The 18,884-nt window shown below is 50.2% G+C and overlaps 1 protein-coding gene across 1 annotated transcript in view; it reads right to left on the bottom strand.

Moving 5' to 3' along the window:
• LOC147881539 (uncharacterized) overlaps window positions 1-18,507 on the bottom strand; it is a 109,703-nt gene extending 91,196 nt beyond the window's left edge. The window contains exon 1 of the mRNA XM_087402410.1: window positions 18,269-18,507. Within this exon, the coding sequence (XP_087258536.1) occupies window positions 18,269-18,358 (90 nt within the window). The 5' untranslated portion in view covers window positions 18,359-18,507. The remainder of the gene's footprint in view (window positions 1-18,268) is intronic.
• Between the last annotated feature and the right edge of the window lie 377 nt (window positions 18,508-18,884).

Raw genomic sequence — 18,884 nt, 5'->3', positions numbered from 1 at the left:
ATAATGAACTTGTCCCATTTCCTCCCTTGCCTCAAAGAGAGAGAGAAAGAATACCATCACCTCCTCTTGAAGAGGATCCATGAGATGAAACTTGATCACACCTTGATTATGATAATCCACATAGAGTTACCCTCCACTTTCCAGCCCCTTGATAGAGAGTTCTATTTTAAAAATGAGAGGAGAAATGAGTCCACGCAAGAGCAAGGTAATGAGTTTACACCTTTAGCCCGCAATTCCACGCACGTGGATTATAATCTAAATGCGAAAAGAAGAGGGAAGGGTCTCCCATTAATAAGCTAGTTCCTCAGCTTTGTAATATGATTTGAGCAATCCATAATGGCAAAGCTAGGAACAAAGAGGGTTCTCAATTATAGGGAGGAAAGCTGAGTACTCCTCCAAAAAGAATCAAGTTTCAACCAGGACAAATAATAGAATTCCATAAATATGATCGAGAAAGAGAGGCTGATAAAATCCTTAATTGAATTCGTCATTCTGAGTTTAGTTCGCCCACAAAGGAAAGACCAATCAAGGGAAGATTGCTCTTGCTACATTGTGTAGACACATATAATGATATGGTGGTGTAGGATAGTCCAAGACTTAGTCTATTTTTGTGTGTGGTACTTGGGTACTATATATATACCAAGTACTTGTACTTCCATTCAGCATTCTATTGGAGTTTCTATGTGACCACTTCTTACTCACTTGTGTTCACAACCTTTCTCCATTTGTTCCTTCATGTGGTATAAGAGCCACACTCACTAGCTCCCAGCCCATGTCTTGCTTCCCGTCACCAAGCAAGTTCTCCGGCGTCAGTGTGTTGCTCCTGTCACCTCAGCCTGCTCGTGGACTTCATAACACCTTTGGGGAGCACTTCTACCGCTCCTGCCACAGGTTCTAACTACTTCTGCCACTACTTCTATTGCCGCTCCATCTCCAGCACTTTTGGAGGAGCAGAAGAAGTTTGATCGGAGAAATGCACAGGCTTTGTTCTTGATTGCCTCATCAGTGAAGAGGCACATTATGATGACCATTAAGTCATGCAAAGATGCAAAGGATGCGTGGGACAAGTTGGCAAACATGTATCATGTCAAGAATGAGGCAAGGGTCATTGAATTGACCAATAAGCTCAAGAAGCACAAGATACAAGAAGGTCAGACAATCACAGAGCACATTACAAAGATCATTGATCTCAGAGATCAGCTAGCAAGTGTTGATGAGGAAATAGATGACAAGAAATTAGTCTCTATCACTCTCAATAGCTGGACTCCCTCTTATGGCACATTTGTTACCTCTTGACTATTATGCTCAGGGCAACTCCTCTCTCGTTTGATGAGCTAGTTGGGTTGTTGTTATAGCAAGAGGAGGGGACCTCCAATTTTGCCTATTCTTCTCGTCAAGGTGCACTTGCCACCCAAGGAAAGGGAAAATTTCAGCAAAAGGGAGGTCATTTTCAGAAAAAGAACAGCCATAGATATCAGCCCAAGAATGAGGGGAATGCAAGTACAAATCAAAGTACTAAGGTGAAGAAGGCCAGATGCAATTATTGTAAACAACCAAGTGATTATATTGCAGTGTCAGAACAGGATTGCTAATGAGAAGAAAAGGCAATGCACAAGCAGTAATTTTGTTGCACCAGTTGAAAATGCAAATGCCCCACCACAGGCAAACTTTGCACAAGAGGACAAAGATTTTGTGCTTGCTGCAGTTCAGGACAAGTTTGATGCCAAGGGGGATTCTAGTGCACATGCTCATTCTATTGATGATACTTTTGCTGCCATTGATAAATGGTATTTGGATAGTGGTGCTACTAATCACATGACTCCTAGAAAGGAGTGGTTTGAAGAAATCTCACCTGTTCATAACAGACAGGTTACATGTGCAAATGATGCATCACAGAACATCACAGGAGTGGGAGATATTCCCATCCTTTTGAATTCAGGCAAGAAAAAATACATCTATGATGTTTGGGGCCCCTATCCACTAGCCCTGTGTGACTGCATGCAGTAAGCACAATAGATAATGTGACCCTGTCTAATTTTATGCCTTCTAACAGAGCAGCGTGCAGAGCTCCTGCGAGCTTCCCCTCCCCCCCTCGCCGTTAGCCCCTACCTCCCCCCTCGCTCCCCCCCCCCCCCTCGCCGCGACCACCTCCACCCCTCCCGTCCGCCCTCGACCCCCGTCCCCTCTCCTCCCCCCCCGCCGGCACCCCGCTACCCCTCGCCTCACCTCCGCTCCAGCCGCCCCTCGCTCCATCCCGCCCCCTCGCTCCATCCCGCCCCCTTGCCTCCGCTCCATCCCGCCCCCTCGCTCCAACCCGCCCCTCGCCCCCTCGCTCCAACCCGCCCCCTCGCTCCAACCCGCCCCTCGTCCCTCGCCCCCTCGCTCCAACCCGCCCCCTCGCTCCATCCCGCCCCCTTACCTCCGCTCCATCCCGCCCCCTCGCTCCAACCCGCCCCTCGCCCCCGCTCCAACCCCCCCCCTCGCCGCCGCTCCAACCGCCCCCTCCGCTCCATCCCGCCTCGCCTCGCCTCGCCTCGTCCCTTTTTTTTTTTTTTTTGTCAGCCCGCCTCGCCCTCGCCCCGCCTCCGCTCCATTCCGCCCCTCGCTGCTCCCTCGCCATCCACCCCGCTCCAACCCGCCCCCTCGCTGCTCCTTCACCCCCTCGCTTCACCCGCCTCCGCCTCATTCCGCTCCCCTCGCCCCCCCGCTTCACCCCTCCACCCCCGCCATTCCAACTTCACCCCCCCCCGCCCTCTCGCCCCCTTCCGTACTCCCCGCATCCCGCAGCCTTCGCCCCACCCTCCGCTTCGACCCCTCCGACCCTTCATTTCGCCTCGCCCGCCTCACCCCCAGGCTCCACCGCCGCTTCATCCCCTTCTTGGGTGGCAGCCTGTTTTTCTTCATCGGAAGCTTGCAGTTAGTCTTGGCGGTATGGCGGCCCCCAGCCCGGATCCGGAGGCCCAGTCGGACCCTCCCTCTCCAGATGCCTACCGCGTTATCCTGACAGAGCAACAATCATCCCGTGTTCAGGCGGTAGCCAGTGACTTTGCTCGTACCTCTGTTTACGGTAGAGTCATTGGACACTCCCCCTCCAGGTCTACCATCAGGGACTGGCTCCAGTCCACTCTCTTGCTAGAGGATGGCCACATTGAGGAGGTGGCCCTTATGGGAAGGGGCATCTTCTGGCTCAAACTCTCCAGTGAGAAAGCTGCGAGCAATCTGATTGCCGGTTCCCCCACATCGGTGGATGGGAAGATCATCATGATAGTCCCGTGGTACCGTGGTTTCAGCGCAGCGGATTTCGATACTCGGTTCCGTATACCTCGCCACCCAGTGACACTAGTTTTTCCAGGGCTTGCTACTGAGCTGCGGCCGATTGTCAGGGACTTGGGCTCCCATTTTGGCTGGGTTATGCACGACACCTTTGCCGACGCGGTGACCACGGCAGGAGCTCCCCGAGTCCGTGTGGCTGTGGCGGATCCTGCGACTCTCCCTGCAGTGATCGAGATCGTGACAGGTGCCGGCAGTATCACCCAGAGCATGATAGTCAACGGACAGCCAGGTCAGTGCCTGCGGTGCCATGGCTTTGGGCACTTGGCGGCTGCTTGTCCACGCTTTGCCAGCTCGTCTCGACCCTCCCCGCCCCCGCCCCCTCCGCCCCCACCTCCCCCCCCCGGACAGCCACGTCAGGAGGAGCCGAGGCAGTCGGAGCCTGGGCCAGAGGTAGTGGGCGGTTGGACCGAGGTTCGAAGGAAAAGAGGAAAGAATAAGAAGATTTCGGATAAAGGCAAGGAGGCAGAGGTCACCCTTCCTGCAGCAGCACTCCAGAGACCTGACAGGCAGATGCCCCAGGGACCTGGGAGAGCTTCTTCTTCGACGGCAGCCCGCCCTCCACAGCCTCAGATCCTCCTCTCTCCCACCCCCCCGCCTTCTCCCCAGTTTCCCCCCCCTTCGCCCGCCCCGCAGTTTCAGCCCCCGCCTCCTTTCCCTCAGTCCCCTCCCCCTCCCCCTCCCCCTCAGCCCCAGTTCCAGATGCATCCCCATCCCCCTCCCCCCCCTGCTCCCCTCGCCCCTCCTACAGAGTTAGCTGCACCGTCGCCTTCCCAGCCGAGTGCAGCCTCCGTTCCACCTTCTCCACCTTCTCCGCCAGTCGCCTCCGTGGAGCCCGAGTCGCCTATCCCGCAGCCTCCTCCCCCTCCCCCCCCGCTTGTAGGACACCCGGAGTCTGTACCACCAATGGAGCAGGTTTCCCTTCCCGCTAGCCCCTCAGTGGCAGACTCAGCTGGGTCTCAGCTCCAGGAGAGAGAGCTCCCTCGAGACTTTTACAGATCTGGCCCCCGGGACTACCTGGATGTGGCCGACCTTGGGACCTTCCCGGCTTGTCTCGACATTAGTATCTTCATGCTCCGCAAAGGGGCGGATGGGAAGATTGCTGCCTTGGCTCCCAGAGATGGCCCTAGCTTCGCCTTCACGTTCCTCAGCGATGGCACCGAGACCTGGACAGACGACTCGGTGTGGGAGGCTCTCAGAGAGCAGACACACGCCCAGATTTGCTCCTGGATAGGCCCGTCCGGTGGGCAGCTCCTCGAGACTCAGTGGTCCGAGGGCGATGTGCGCTTGCGGTGGCGTTGCGCTGCCAAACGTTTCCGATTGATCGTGATCCTCAGACCCCCCCTGGCATGGCCTCTTCCCCAGGATGTCAGAGCTTGGTCCCAACAGAAACTCCGAACCTTCTACGGGATGACCACTTCAGAGATCTCGAGCTGGCTCGAGAAAGCATTTGCTCATGGCACTAGAGGCCTCTCGCCATTGCTGAAGGTGTTGAAGAACGGGCAGGACGACCCCGTCTCCCCCTCCAAACCTTCTCACAAGCGGCAGCGCCTCCACTCCGATATGTCTGATTCTTCTTCGACTTCGACTGCGAGCAGACAGCTGTTCGCAGCCCCCCATCCCTCTCCATGAGCCTACACCTCGTATCCTGGAATGTGAACGGGTTTCACTCTTCGAGCACCCGTGGTCCCAGGAAGCTCATTTTGCGTCAGGAACTTCAGCCTGCAGTGATTGGTCGATTGGATGTACTGCTGCTCCAGGAGCACAAGCTTTCTGCGGCTCATGCCCGCAGCTGCGGGAAGGTTCTCCCTGGACGCTCCTACACTTATTGGGAGCCTTCGATCGGCGCACAGGGGAGGAGCGGGGGGGTCTGTACCTCCGTGTGCGAGCAGTTAGCTCAGATAGTTTTCGGTCACGGCACGTTGATCCCAGGCCGAGCCCTTTGGGTAGGCCTGAATTTGGAGGGATCCAAGATAGGAATCCTCAACATTTATGCTCCCACAGACCTCCGTTGCAGAGCCACCTTCTGGAGGACACTTACAGGGATTCTTCCAGACATGGATTCCTGGATTGTTGGAGGAGACTTCAACAACCTGGAGACCTTGGAGGACCAGCAGGGTAGAGATCCGGAGTTCACAGGTATGGCTCAGGCAGAGCAGTCAGCTTGGGACTCTTTCATCTTCGCGACAGGAGGGAGGGACAGTTGGAGAGACCCGTCCTTCCGGCGTTGGCACGGGAGCCTGGACTTCTCTTGGGGCTTCCGCAGGGAAGGAGGCAGACTCCTGGAGCGGCTTGATAGGTTTTATGTCAGTGATTGGGCCATCAGCAGAGGTGGCCAGGCGGGCATTGTTCCAGGGACGACACTCTCCGACCATGCGCCTGTGCTCCTTTCATTAGATTCGGCAGCCCAGACTCTCCCCCCCCGATCATGCAGGATTCCCGATTCCATCTTCTCGAGGGTGGACGTCCGTAGCAGCATTTGCAGTCTTTGGGACAGAGACTGGGGGGAGGGCGTGGATCTGGTAGACTCGGTCGCGCAGGCTCTGCAGGAGTCCAGCCAGATCTGCCAGCTCGCAGCCCTACAGGTTCGACAGGATTGGTGGGGCAGAGAGAGAGCTCTTCGGAGGGACCTCGCCTCCATTCAGCGACTTCAGCAGTCTTCCCCGGGCTTGGAGGAGCTTCGGATCCAGGCCCTTCGAGCCAGAGCCCTCTTGGAGGAGACCCTCCAGCGTCGCTCCGAGTTCTCCTATCACGCCTCTCTCTCCTTCTGGGCCCGGAAGGGTGACCGGATGTGCAGGGAGTTCTTCAGGACACACGGCCAGAGAGCTGCAGGGGATCAGCTACGGAGTCTCAGGACAGCGGATGGTCACATTGTTACGGACCCGGGGGAGGTCCTGGGGTTGGCCACTGACTTCTACAGGACCCTCTTCCAGCAGGAGCCACTTGCCCCTCGTGCTAGTCGTGACCGTGAGGAGGTGTGGAGGCACATTCCATCCCTTGTCCAGCCTAGCATGCAGGCGACGTTGTTGGCGCCGTTCACCTCGGATGAGATGTTGGAGGCCTTGATGGCCATTGATGGGCAGAAATGCCCAGGTGAGGATGGGCTATCCCGAGCTTTCTTCACCTCCTTCTGGGACCAGATCCATCAGCCCCTCCTTGCAGCTCTGCAGGGGATTTTCAGCAGCGGTCAGATGCCAGAGAGCCTTTCCTCGGGACTGATTTGCCTCATCCCGAAGGGAGGAGATAGACAGGAGATCCGCCAGTGGCGTCCGATCACTCTCCTTACCACTGCCTACAAAATCCTCGCCAAGATGATCAGTGCCAGAGTTCGACCTCTACTTCCAGACCTCGTCCATGACACTCAGACAGGCTTTGTCCAGGATCGCAGTATCCTGGATAATGTCTTCACCTTTTCAGAGGCGGCGGAGTGGGCTCAGTACAGCGGATCACACCTTGCCATTTTACTTCTCGACTTCGAGAAGGCCTACGATCGCGTGGATTGGTCCTTTTTGGAGGGGACTCTGGAGCGGCTAGGTTTCCCGGCAGGCTGGATTCAGGGTATCTCAGCTTTGTACAGGACAGCGTCCAGCAGAGTCATCATTGGAGGCAGGATGGGTGAGCGATTCAGCGGAGAGATCAGTACGTCAGGGCTGTCCCCTGGCTCCTTATCTGTTTCTCTTCTTCGCCGAGGCCATGACTTACTACCTTCGGGCGAGGTCCACAGGGCTCAGGGGTGTTCGCCTTCCACTCCGGGAGGACACGGAGCTTCTGGACTCAGAGTACGCAGATGATACAGCCCTTTATGTCCAGGACGATGAGAGGATGCTAGAGAGGGTGCGGATGGCCCTGGAGGTTTTCTGCTCGGCCGCTGGTGCGAAAATCAACTGGAACAAATCAATTGGTTTTCTCACAGACCCGGGGGCGTGTTCTCAGTGGGGGCGATTTCTGGGCTTCAGATGGATTCCACGTGGACAGACAGCTAGATACCTTGGCTTCCAGGTTGGCCTAGACATTACGCCAGCTCAGCAGTTTCTCCCGGTGCTAGATTCCATCCGACGGAAGCTGGCTTTCTGGAGCACTGCTAAGCTTTCCCTTGCAGGTCGTGCTTTGGTAGTTAACCAGGTCCTTCTAGCCACGGCTTGGTATGTGGCTTCCTGTTGGTGCTTCTCGAGATCCAGCGTGGCACAGCTCAGGAGGTTGGTTCGGAACTTTCTTTGGTCTGGGGAGGATGGGCATAGAGATACCAGAGCCAGGGTTGCTTGGCAGACAGTCATTCTTCCGCAGGCTGAGGGTGGTCTGGGGGTCATTGATCCAGAGCTTCAGAGTCAGGCCTTGTTAGGCAAGCTTATCATCCGCGGTTTGACCCCAGGGGGGCAGACGTGGAAGATGTTACTTCAGCAGGGAGTCGGCTCTTGTGTCCCGCGCCGAGGTGGAGAGTGGCTACCGTCCTTCAGGTGGATCTTCACTTCCGCCCCGCTCACTCAGCCCCGCTCCCCACTCGTTCGTAGCCTCCTCATGGTTTGGAGGCGGCTCCGTCTCAGTCTCATTCAGTCCCAGCCCAGCTGTCAGGAGGAGATCGATCGCCAGCCGCTCGTCTGGAATGGGCAGGTCAGAGACGCCGAGGGCCTTCAGTTGGGGGAGAGATCACATATCAGGTGGGACGGCTAGATGAGGGGGCCAGCCCGGTCCCTTCGAGTTTGGAGGGATACGTACAGACATCTGGAGATGGCCGATCTTGCAGACGCAGCTGGAGGTGCACGCGGAGTCCAGGCGAGACGCACGGAGATCGACGGTGCGATCCCAGCCGCTTGGTTGGCTCCACCTGAGCCTCAGGTCCTCATGCCTGGAGACACCCACTGGCTGGGACAGTTCACCCCCCGTGGCATCCCACTGGTGGTCGCAGGACGTTTGGATGACTCCTCTATCGCCTTCTTCGCGGTTTCAGGGGATGGACGACTCAGGAGAGAGGATGCGCTCATCGACCCCCTACTCCCGTGGCAGAGGGTTAGGGTCGTAGGCCTTCTAGGGAAGGTCTGGCATACCGACCCTAGTATCGAGCAGGACCAGTTGCAGCTTTGGCGTCTTTGGCTCTGGGAGGAGCGGGCCTTGTCAGAACTTGAGTGGGACCCAGGAGAGTGGTGGTGGCCAGAGATTGTGACAGGACAGGGGCCGACTTCCTTCTTCGCTTACAGCACGACTCTGGGCAGGCGAGTTCTCGGGAGGATGCAGAGCCGCCCCCCCACCCAGCGTCCTAGCTGGTACGCACAGGGTATTTCCAGGTTCTTTTTGCAGGCATTCTGGAAGGCCTTGTGGGAGAGCTGGCGGCCGCGGAAGATCTCATACTTCCTGTGGCTTCTTACCCACAAAGGTCTTCCAGTGGGGAGCTGGTTGAGGCAGATAGGCCAGGACGGTTGCTGTCAGATTTGCCATGCGGATGAGGAGTCACCAAAACACTGCCTGTGGAGCTGCACGCGCGCCCAGGAAGTGTGGAGGTGGACTTTCGGGCTTCTTGCTCGTGCAGCACCAGAGCTAGGAGTGATCACTTGGGGCGCGTTCTGTTGGTGCAGCACCGCACCTGGTCTTCATCACTTGTTCGAGGCATGCCAGCAGGACCCCACTTTCCTTATCACACAGGGGACGTGGGGGCCGCTCGAGGGTATCCCACAGCACCTAGCAGAGGCTGATACAGGAGTTCGGGAGAGGCAGCCAGTCTGGGAGATTATCAGCAGCATTATAGGATGGCACATCTGGACCTCGCGCTGCGCGCAGATCCTCGGTGGCACCTCCTTATCGACTGCCCAGATCATGGCGGAGATTTGGAGTGAGATTATTCATACCCTCAGAGGCCAGTGGGACCAGATTCAGGGAGACTCCCGGGCCGGTCAGGAGAAGCGGAGACGCTTCCTCCAGGCTTGGGACACACAGAGCCTCTTCTTCGAGCAGACTACGCAGGGCCTTCGGTGGCACTACTCACCACCCCGATGGCTGTTCATTCACACTCAGCATATCCCTCCGTGAGAGTATGATCTATTATGCTACCTTTTGGGCTGCGTCCGGTTTGTGAACGCAGCCCGTCAGCTATAGGCTGACCTCTTGTATCTTGTTCTCGAAGTAATATAATTAGCACTGTTTTTTCGGCAAAAAAAAAATCTATGATGTTTGGTATGTCCCAGATTTGAGAAAGAATCTAATTTCAGTCCCTTGTATTGCCCATGATCAACACATGCTTGATGAGTTTGAAGATGATCAATGCAGGATCAAGGATCCCAAGAAAGGGTATGAAATTGTGGTAACAGGTAGCCAGATAATGAAGTGTGTGTCAAGGGTGTGCTCTTGGCAAATTGCACCGTCTTCCTTTTAAGAAGGATGGCTCAGGTTCAATGAAAGCCACTAAAGTTTTGCAAATCATACACATTGATGTATGTGGTCCCATGAATGTGACAACCCATAGAGGGGCAAGGTACGTTGTTACCTTCATTGATGACTATTCTAGATTCACATGGCTCTTCCTCATGAAGACTAAATCTGAAGTGTTTTATTGGTACAAAGAGTTCAAAGCCTTGGCTGAGAACCAAACCAATTCTAGGATACAAACATTTTGTTCAGACAATGGGGGAGAGTACACATCAAATGCCTTTGAAGGGTATTTGACAGAAAATGAAATCAAGCATCACATGACCATGCCATAAACACTGCAGCACAATCCTATTTCGGAGAGAAAGATTTGGACACTAATGGAAATGACAAGATGCATGCTGAAATGCAAGAAAGTGTCAAAGGCATTTTGGGGAGAGGCCGTTACTACAGCCACATACATACAGAATTGATGCCCTACAAAAGCATTGGTCAATGTGACACCTTTTGAAAGGTTTTATGGCTCAAACAAAGGTTCATCATTTCAGAGTGTTTGGCTCAATTGCTTATGCTTTGGTTCCATCTCAGCTTACATCAAAGCTTGATGGCAAAAGCATCAAATTCATTTTTGTTGGATACAATACAGAAAGTAAAGGCTTCATGCTCTATGATCCAATAACCAGAAAGATAATAATCCGTAGAGATGTTCCACTTGCTGAAAATGAATGCATGCAGCCAACTAGTGAGATTTGCCACCTTATGATGATATTCCTTTGGATATCATTCAGTTTGAAGATGATGATATGGGTTCTCCAGAGGATACTCCTTCCTCCTCTCATACTTCAGCTAGTTTGCCACATGTTGAGGGTGATTCTCCCTCAAATGTTCCAGATAAGCAGCCAGCTATTGAGGGAAAACAGCCCAATTTTTGGATACATTACCACTGTCGTGGTGTTAGTCAACCTCAGGATACAACTCCAAGTGGTACAGCCAGCGGTACAGCAGAGAAATCCATTCCAAAATTGGCAAGGTTGACCATTCAGGATGCAAAGGGTCAGCCTACTTTGGGGAGAACCAGGGCAAGCACAAAAAGTGCTCATGGATAGGTCAATTTTGCATTGATGACCTTCGTTGTGGAAGCTGAAATTGAACCGCAAAGGTTTGAGGATGTGCAGGGACATCCTTCATGGCAGAAAGCCATGGAATCTGAAATTAGGTCCATTGAGAAGAATGCCACATGGGATTTGGTTGATGCACCCATTGGTAAAAATATTGTGGGCACTAAATGGATATATACAGTCAAGTATCATTCCGATAATACTGTGGAAAACTACAAGACCCGTCTTGTTGCCAAGGGGTATGCTCAAGAAGAGGGAATTGACTATGAGGAGACTTTTGCTCCGGTAGCCAAAATGACTACCATCCGTTGTGCCATTTCTCTTGCTGCAAATTATGGTTGGTCAGTCTATCAGATGGAAGTTAAGACAGCCTTTTTGAATGGAGATCTCAAAGAAGAGGTCTATGTGCTGCAACCCCAAGGATTTGTGGTAAAGGGACAAGAGCACAAGGTGTGCAAGCTTAGGAAAGCTTTATGGGCTCAAACAAGCACCCCGTGTGCATGGTATCACAAGATACACAAATTTATGTTGTCCCAAGGCTTTGTAAATACACATACAGAGCCTAATCTTTAGGTTCTACAAGAAAACTCAGATTTCGTCATTCTAGTGCTTTATGTGGATGACATACTACCTATAGGAAGTAATACACAGCAAATTGCAGCAGTGCAGTCCACTTTATGTTAGATATTTGACATGACAGATTTGTGTTTATTGCACTATTGTCTTGGCATTGAGTTTTGGCACACCCAAGAGGGAATATGCATGTCACAGACAAAGTATGCTAAAGGTCCCTTGCAGAAATTTAAGATGAAAGAAAGCAAACTTGTGGCTACTCCGTTGGAAAAAGGACTCAAACTTACTAAGGAAGATAAGGCTGAAAAGTTTGATGGCACACTTTACAGGCGGCTGGTTGGTAGTCTCATTTATTTATGCTCCACTAGGCTAGACATTGCTATGCTACAAGGTTGCTGAGTCGGTTTATGCATTGTCCTACTATCACACATTGGAATGCAGCCAAAAGAGTTCTCAGATATGTGCATGGCACTCTCTCTTATGGTTTGCATTATGCTTCATCTTGTCACATTTCTCTGAGTGGCTTCACAGACTCAGATTAGTAAAGAAACATTGATGATAGAAGATTGTAGCCCATTCTATGCGCTATCCATAGGTGCCATTTATTCCTTGGTATCTGCCTTGTAGGCCTAGTTATAGTCAGTTAGGATTCTTGGTACAGTTAGTACATGTACTGCCTAGGTCAGTTAGGACACTTAGTCCAATTAGGGCATTTAGCCCTAGGGTTTTGTCATATTGGCTCCCTCTTGAGCCTCCACTCATTGTAGCAGCATTTTCAATACAGCAGCACAGCAGCACGTTTTTGGTCTTCTATCACTCATTTCTGAGCTTCCATTGACTGCCATAGCCAACAGTGGTATCTTAGCAGGTCAGGGTTCTACCCCACAGCCATTTCCAGCCACCCAGGTGCTGTTGGAGGCCTGTTCTCTTGCATTTCTGCTCCTTTTCCTGCTGGTCGGCTCATTTCCAAAGGCTCCTTCCACACATGTGAACATTCAGGGCCTCTAGGGGCATTTCCATCGCGGGAAAGCACCTTTTTGGAGAAGCTGCTGCACATGTGACACTTTTTCGGTGCATTTATTGGACTTCTGCTGCTGTACGAACAGCCGCCATTCACACGTGTGACAGTACAGCTGTACGGATGACAAACCAGCTCATAAATCGCTGTACAGATGACTGACATGCTCATAAATCGCTATATGGGTGACTGACAAATGCATTTAAGGCTGTACGTAGGCATTTAAGACTGTGTACGGAGGCATTTAAGGCTTTATGAAGCATTTAAGACACCGCCAATCACACGTGTGAACCATATGGGTCTGTTGCTGCTGTATGAATTCTTTTGCTGCTGTATGGACAGTTTCCGACATTTATTGCTGCATTTAATGCCCTGCTGCTGCAGTACAGAAAGCCGTACACCACACATGTGAGCTGCAACTGCTGTACGGTTTCCCTCGCAAAGCGTGCCAGCATTTCGGAGCTGCTGGTGAGATCAGTTTTGCTACTGGAGCACCTATTCAGCCAATTCTGGCGTTTGGGCCTTGCTACAATATTCCAGGGCATCTACTTTCACCGACTTTGAAGTTTGGACCTTGCTGCTACCCTTTGGAGCATTGAAGGTCACCATTCTTAGCATATGGGACTGGTTCTTGCACTGTTGAAGCCACATATTTGCTGTCCATTCAAAATCTTATTTGGGACAGCATGATAGCTGTACAGTTGAAAGACTTGAGGCTTGTGCAGCCACTAGTTCTTGCAGTTGAGAGTTGTATCTCTCCTTTCTGCTTTTGTCCATTGTGATACTGCTTCTCTATTTGTATCAATGGCTAGCAACAAAGATGACCTCTTTGGAATGCTTGGGGCTGATGACAAGCTTGATGGTACCAATTATCCCATGTGGTCATACATGACGGGGCATGTTTTGGTTGCCAAGAATTTACGGCGTATTGTTTCAGGTTCTGAGGCCAGGCCTACACGTAATGCCACTTCTGGTGCTACACCTATCACCTCTGGTGCTACTTCACGTGATGGGTCTTCAGGTGATGGTTCTAATGCTACTTCTAGAGCACTTGCAGCTACTATTACAAGTACTTTGCCTCCTACATAGGAGCAGATTCAGTGGGATGGTCGTGATGCCAAAGCACATGCCTTGATTGCTTTTTCAATGGAACGGGTTATTATCCCTCATATCTAGTCTTGCAAGACAGCTAAGCAAGCATGGGATCAGCTTGTATCCTTGTATCAGGTGCGGAATCAGGCGAGGGTTGCCTATCTCCGCAAGCAATTGAAGGAGTTGAAGCTTGAAGAGGGTGGTAACATGGATGCCTATCTCACTAATGTGAAGGATTTGAATGAGCAATTGGCCAACATTGATGAGATTATGCTTGATTCTCAGCTTGTTTCTAATACCCTTGATGGATTGCCTGATTCTTATCAAGGCTTTGCTACTACATTGAGGTTGGTTACAAGTGGCAATGCCAACCATTTCTCATTTGACCAGCTGGTTGCTCTTCTTCTTTAGGAGGAGCAAAGTCTGTGCAAATCGCAATGCTTCTATGGCTAGTGATCAAGCCTTTGCTGCCCAACATAAAAACAAAGACAAAGGCAAGGTTTCAGCTGGTAAACCCCCTCATTCCCATGCTGATCATTCTCATGGTGCCTCTTCTTCAGGGAATAACAAAAAGAAGAAAAGATGTAACTATTGCAGGATACCTAGGCATGATATTTCTGAATGCAGGAAGCGGATTGCATCTGAAAAGAAGAAGGAAGAGTCTGGTCTTGCAGTATCTGGTTCTTCTAGTACAGAAGATCGACATGAGTTAGCTAATTTTACACAAGACCAGCATTGGGCTTTCTTGGTTACATGTCAGTATGATCATGATGTTCATGATGCCTACATGGCAGTTTCAGATGTTCCTGATGCCTGGTTCTTTGATAGTGGTGCTAGCAGGCACATCACTTCCTGCAGGAAGTTATTCAGCTCATTAGAGCATACATCTCAAGGGAAAGAGTCACATGTGCCAATAATGCATCATATAGCGTGAAAGGTATTGGGCACATTGCTCTTACTTCTGTCTCTGGTGGTATTGTCACTCTAGAGAATGTGCTTTATGTTACAGGCATTCGCAAGAACCTCATTCCTATTTCAGCCATAGCTACATGTGGCTATCAAGTTCTTTTTTATGGTGTTAGGTGCGCAGTGTATGATGCTAAACATGCCTTTACCATGGTCTTGACTGGCACATTGACTAGAGGTCTTTATAGACTTGATGCATATGACAGGTGTTTGAATGATGCTGCACTTGCAGATGCACATGCCTTTGCTCTTGATTCTACCATGGCAGAAACCCATTTGTGGCATGAAAAGTTTAGACACCTCAACTTTGGAGCTTTGGTGAAGTTATATAAAGATGGTATGGTTGTTGATGTTCCCAAAATGCAAATGCCTTCAAAGCATGTTTGTGAACCATGCTTGCTTGGTAAGATCCACCATGCTCTGTTTCCCAAGGATGGGAGAGTTGGTGCAGCTCTATTTGGTTCATAGTGATGTTTGTGGACCCATGGGGTTGCAACTCTTAGGGGATTCTATTATTTTGTCGCTTTTATTGATGACTTCACCGCGTACACTTGGATTTTTGCCTTGAAATCTAAATCTGAAGTTTCTTCATGCGTCAAGCATTTTATTGCCTTGGCTGAGAATGAGAGTGGGCTGCATGTTGCTCACCTTAATACAGACAGGGGTGGGTGAATACATGTCAAAGGAGTTTGCTGTTTTTTTGGCTTCACGTGGCATACATCATCGATGCATGATGCCGTATACTCCTCAATAGAATCCCGTGGTTAAGCGGAAGAATAGGTCAGTGATGGAGATGGCTGAGTGAACATTGAAAGGCAAACATTTGCCTAACAAGTTGTGGTTGGATGCCGTCATGTATGCTAATTACATTTTGAACACATGTCCCACAAAGGCATTGCAGACTATCACACCTTATGAGGCTTGGACGGGTCGTAAGCCTCGCATTTCTCACATGAGGACTTTTGGATGCTTGGCCTATGCTCATGTGCCCTCACAGACACACACCAAGTTGGATGATAAAGCTGTCAAGGGCATTTTTATTGGCAGAGAGCAAGGCCTATAAGCTCTATCAGCCCTGCACGGGCAAGTGTTTTGTCAATCGGGATGTTGTGTTGATGAATCTACCATGATGCCTTTACTGGACTATCAAAAACAGCCCGTTGTTGATGCCCCAAATATCTTTGACAGCTTGATGCCTTTGTTTCTGTCCGATGCTCATGATGGTATTCCATCTGAGGTTCTACCTCCTCACTCTGTTGGTCATTTGCAGCCACATGTGCAGCCAGCTATTCAGCCTGATATGCCTCTGATTGATCAGGACCATTTGCAAAGGGCTCTTGGCCAGGAAAGAGCTGAAATCCAGGAGCCCAAACAGGTCCCCCGTTGGCTCCTTGACACATTAAAAGACAGCAAACAAGATACTCCTTTGCCAGCCCATACTAGAGCAGCTGTCCGGAAAGAGCAAGCTAGTTTTTTTTGCTTGTGCCTTGGTTGCTACAGCATGCAATGAAGAGCCATTATGTCATCAAGATGCCTTTCAGAATGATTGTTGGTTGAAGGCTATGCAAGCTGAATTGGATTCTATCCATTAGAATAACACTTGGGAGTTGTGTGGTTTGCCTCCTAGAAAGAATGCCATTGGAACTAAGTGGGTTTATAAAATTAAACGGAAAGCTAATGTTTCAATGGACCGTTACAAAGTCCGTCTTGTTGCTAAGGGCTATGCTCAACAGCAAGGCATTGACTTTGAGGAGACTTTTGCTCCCACAACATTTGCAGGAAGAGGTCTATGTTTCCCAACCTCCTGGCTTTGAGGTTGAAGGTTCTGAAGGTATGCCGCTTGAAGAAAGCCCTCTATGGATTGAAGCAGGCACCTCACGCTTGGTATTCCCGGATTCATACTCATTTGCTCACACTTGGCTTTCAAAACAACCCTATAGAGGCTACCCTTTAGATCCACAAGAGTGGGACAAATTTGCTGATTTTAGTCCTTTATGTGGATGACATGCTTGTGACTGGGAGACGTGCTAAGCAAATTGCAAATTTTAAGCTTGATTACATTTGCTATGTTTGATCTTGGTCTTTTGCACTACTATATGGGCATCCAATTTGCTAGTAGTGAGGTGGGCATTTTGATGTCACAATCCAAGTACATTGGACACCTTTAGCAGCGTTTTCAGTTTTCAAGATTGCAAGCCAGTATCCACACCATTAGAGCCTGGTTTTCACTTCTCTTATGAGAATGGCAACATTACATGTGATGTCACTCTCTATCAACAGGCAGTTGGTTGTTCGATTTACTTATGCCATACGAGACCTGATCTACAGTATGCTGTCTCCCAGTTGAGCAGATACATGCACAGCCCATCTACGCACCATTGGCATGCTGTGAAGCGTGTCTTTAGATATCTAAAAGGCACTCAGCCTTTAGGCCTTCTTTATGGGGCTGATACTTCACTTGTCATTCATGGATTCACTGATAGTGATTGGGCTGGTTGTTCAGACACTCGTGTGTCACATAGTGGCAACTGTTTCATGCTTGGTACTTCATGCATTTCTTGGTTCAGCAAGAAGCAAAGTACAGTTGCTACTTCTAGCTGTGAAGCTAAGTACAGGGCAGCTTTTACAGCTACAGTGGAGTGTGGTTGGCTTCGGAAGCTACTTGCAGATCTTTATGCATGTCAGACTGCTCCTTCCGTCATCTTCACTGATAGTCAGAGTGCTTTGACTATTGCATGGAATCATGCTTTCCATGCTCGCACAAAGCATATTGAGGTTCACTATCAACCCTAAACCCTAATGTGAGGTATGAGGTTGAAATATTCAACCCAACCACTCTTAGAGACCTCACTAAATTGGCTGAAATAGCCGAAAGAAATTTGAATCCACGTAAATCCTTTAAATACGTTTTTTGTGACCTACTCTTATACACTGTAAGCACTAAGCTGTCATGCTTTAACCTGCAATTTGACGATAGTTGCCAGCCTGGAATTTGAGTATCTGCTCTAGATTGCAGTGTCGTGCTTCAAGCTTTGGAAATTGAATTGAAAATTTGAATATTTCCTCGTCAGCCTTTCCTTGGCGACATTTCCAAAATCCACTAGCTACCGTATCAACGATAGTTCAAGGGGTGCCATTTCTCCATCTCAAAACAAATCGGTCACCTTTGCAGATCATATACATAGGTGTTCGAAATATATTGTAAACGATGCAAGTGATTGTTTTACTACGAACGATGCGTCAGTCAAGCTAGTACGAGAGAACTCCCTCCTCAAAAAGTCTTTACCGTCTTGCGTAATCAAATGGCAATTCCGCTTCTAACGAACTATCAAGTATATAAACCTGCGATTTTTAAATTGTCTTGCTATGTGGCGATCTTCGGGCCCTCCAAAGACTATGTAACTCACAAATCGATGTAAGCTTGTAATTCAAAACAAAGCAATGAATTTGGTTAGACAAGAATGTGGCACTTTTCTGATGTCAATATGGTCTTCCCTGCAACGCACAAGGACGGTAATAATGATCAGAATTTCCAACGGCGGACAACCATTGACTTTGTGGCGATGATTATTGCTGCTATCTTGAATCACGAACAGGTAATGAAATAGCGAACGGTTCAAGGAAATCAAGTCAAATGCAAAATTCTGCTTCCTCAATGGCGCGAGCCAGAACTAATAGCTGGAGTCGTAAACCAAGCATCTACTGTACCATTGTTCACTGGAAACCAAATACTCCTTCAAGTTGAACGAAAATTCAGGGACTGCAGACAGTGTCAAAGCACAAAGACTCCGGGAAGGATGCGGTATCGGAAGAGTACCTGGTCGAGGAGCTGGAGGCGACCGGGGGTGTAAACGATCGATTGGAGAGCGGTATCATGGGAGGGATGGCAAGGAGGGGAGTGACCCATGAGAGGAAATGGGGAGAAGGGGAGGCAAAATGTGAAATGAGAAGTGGAGATGGAGATGGAGATGGAGATGGAGATGGAGAAGTTGGCTATGGCGATGGATGAGCTTAGGGTCGAAACACAAACTTCACTTTGTTCCCCTTTGCCCAATTATCTGGCCAGGTTCATAGCTTCAAATTTTGTATCCCTCAAAAAGCCTTCACTTTGCAAGTTTTACCCTCCCTCTTTTCAAACGAGGCCCCTTGCCCACTTCTTTGCAAGTTTTACCCTCCCCTCATCACCCCTTGCCCACTTCTCGGCCACACTTTCGCGTACTCATGCCCACCCAGAACATTCGTCTCTCCCTCGAGCCCTGTCGGGTGTCCCAACCTTTGGTGTTTGCATGCCACATGGAAAATCCGTCTCTCCACCCACTCAATATATCGACGCTCTGTGTCCCCACCCTCGGCCTCCGATTCCTCTTTTCGAGCAATGGATGATGATTCTCCACCATTCTTCCCCATCGTCATTGCATCTCTCAAACTCCCTG

This window comes from Dipteris shenzhenensis, chromosome 31 (assembly GCF_047967505.1).
Source record: "Dipteris shenzhenensis isolate YYH24624 ecotype China chromosome 31, Dip_SZ_1.0, whole genome shotgun sequence".
NCBI lineage: Eukaryota > Viridiplantae > Streptophyta > Polypodiopsida > Gleicheniales > Dipteridaceae > Dipteris > Dipteris shenzhenensis.
The sequence above is the reverse complement of the archived record's forward strand: the minus strand, read 5'-3'. Positions and strand labels throughout refer to the sequence as shown.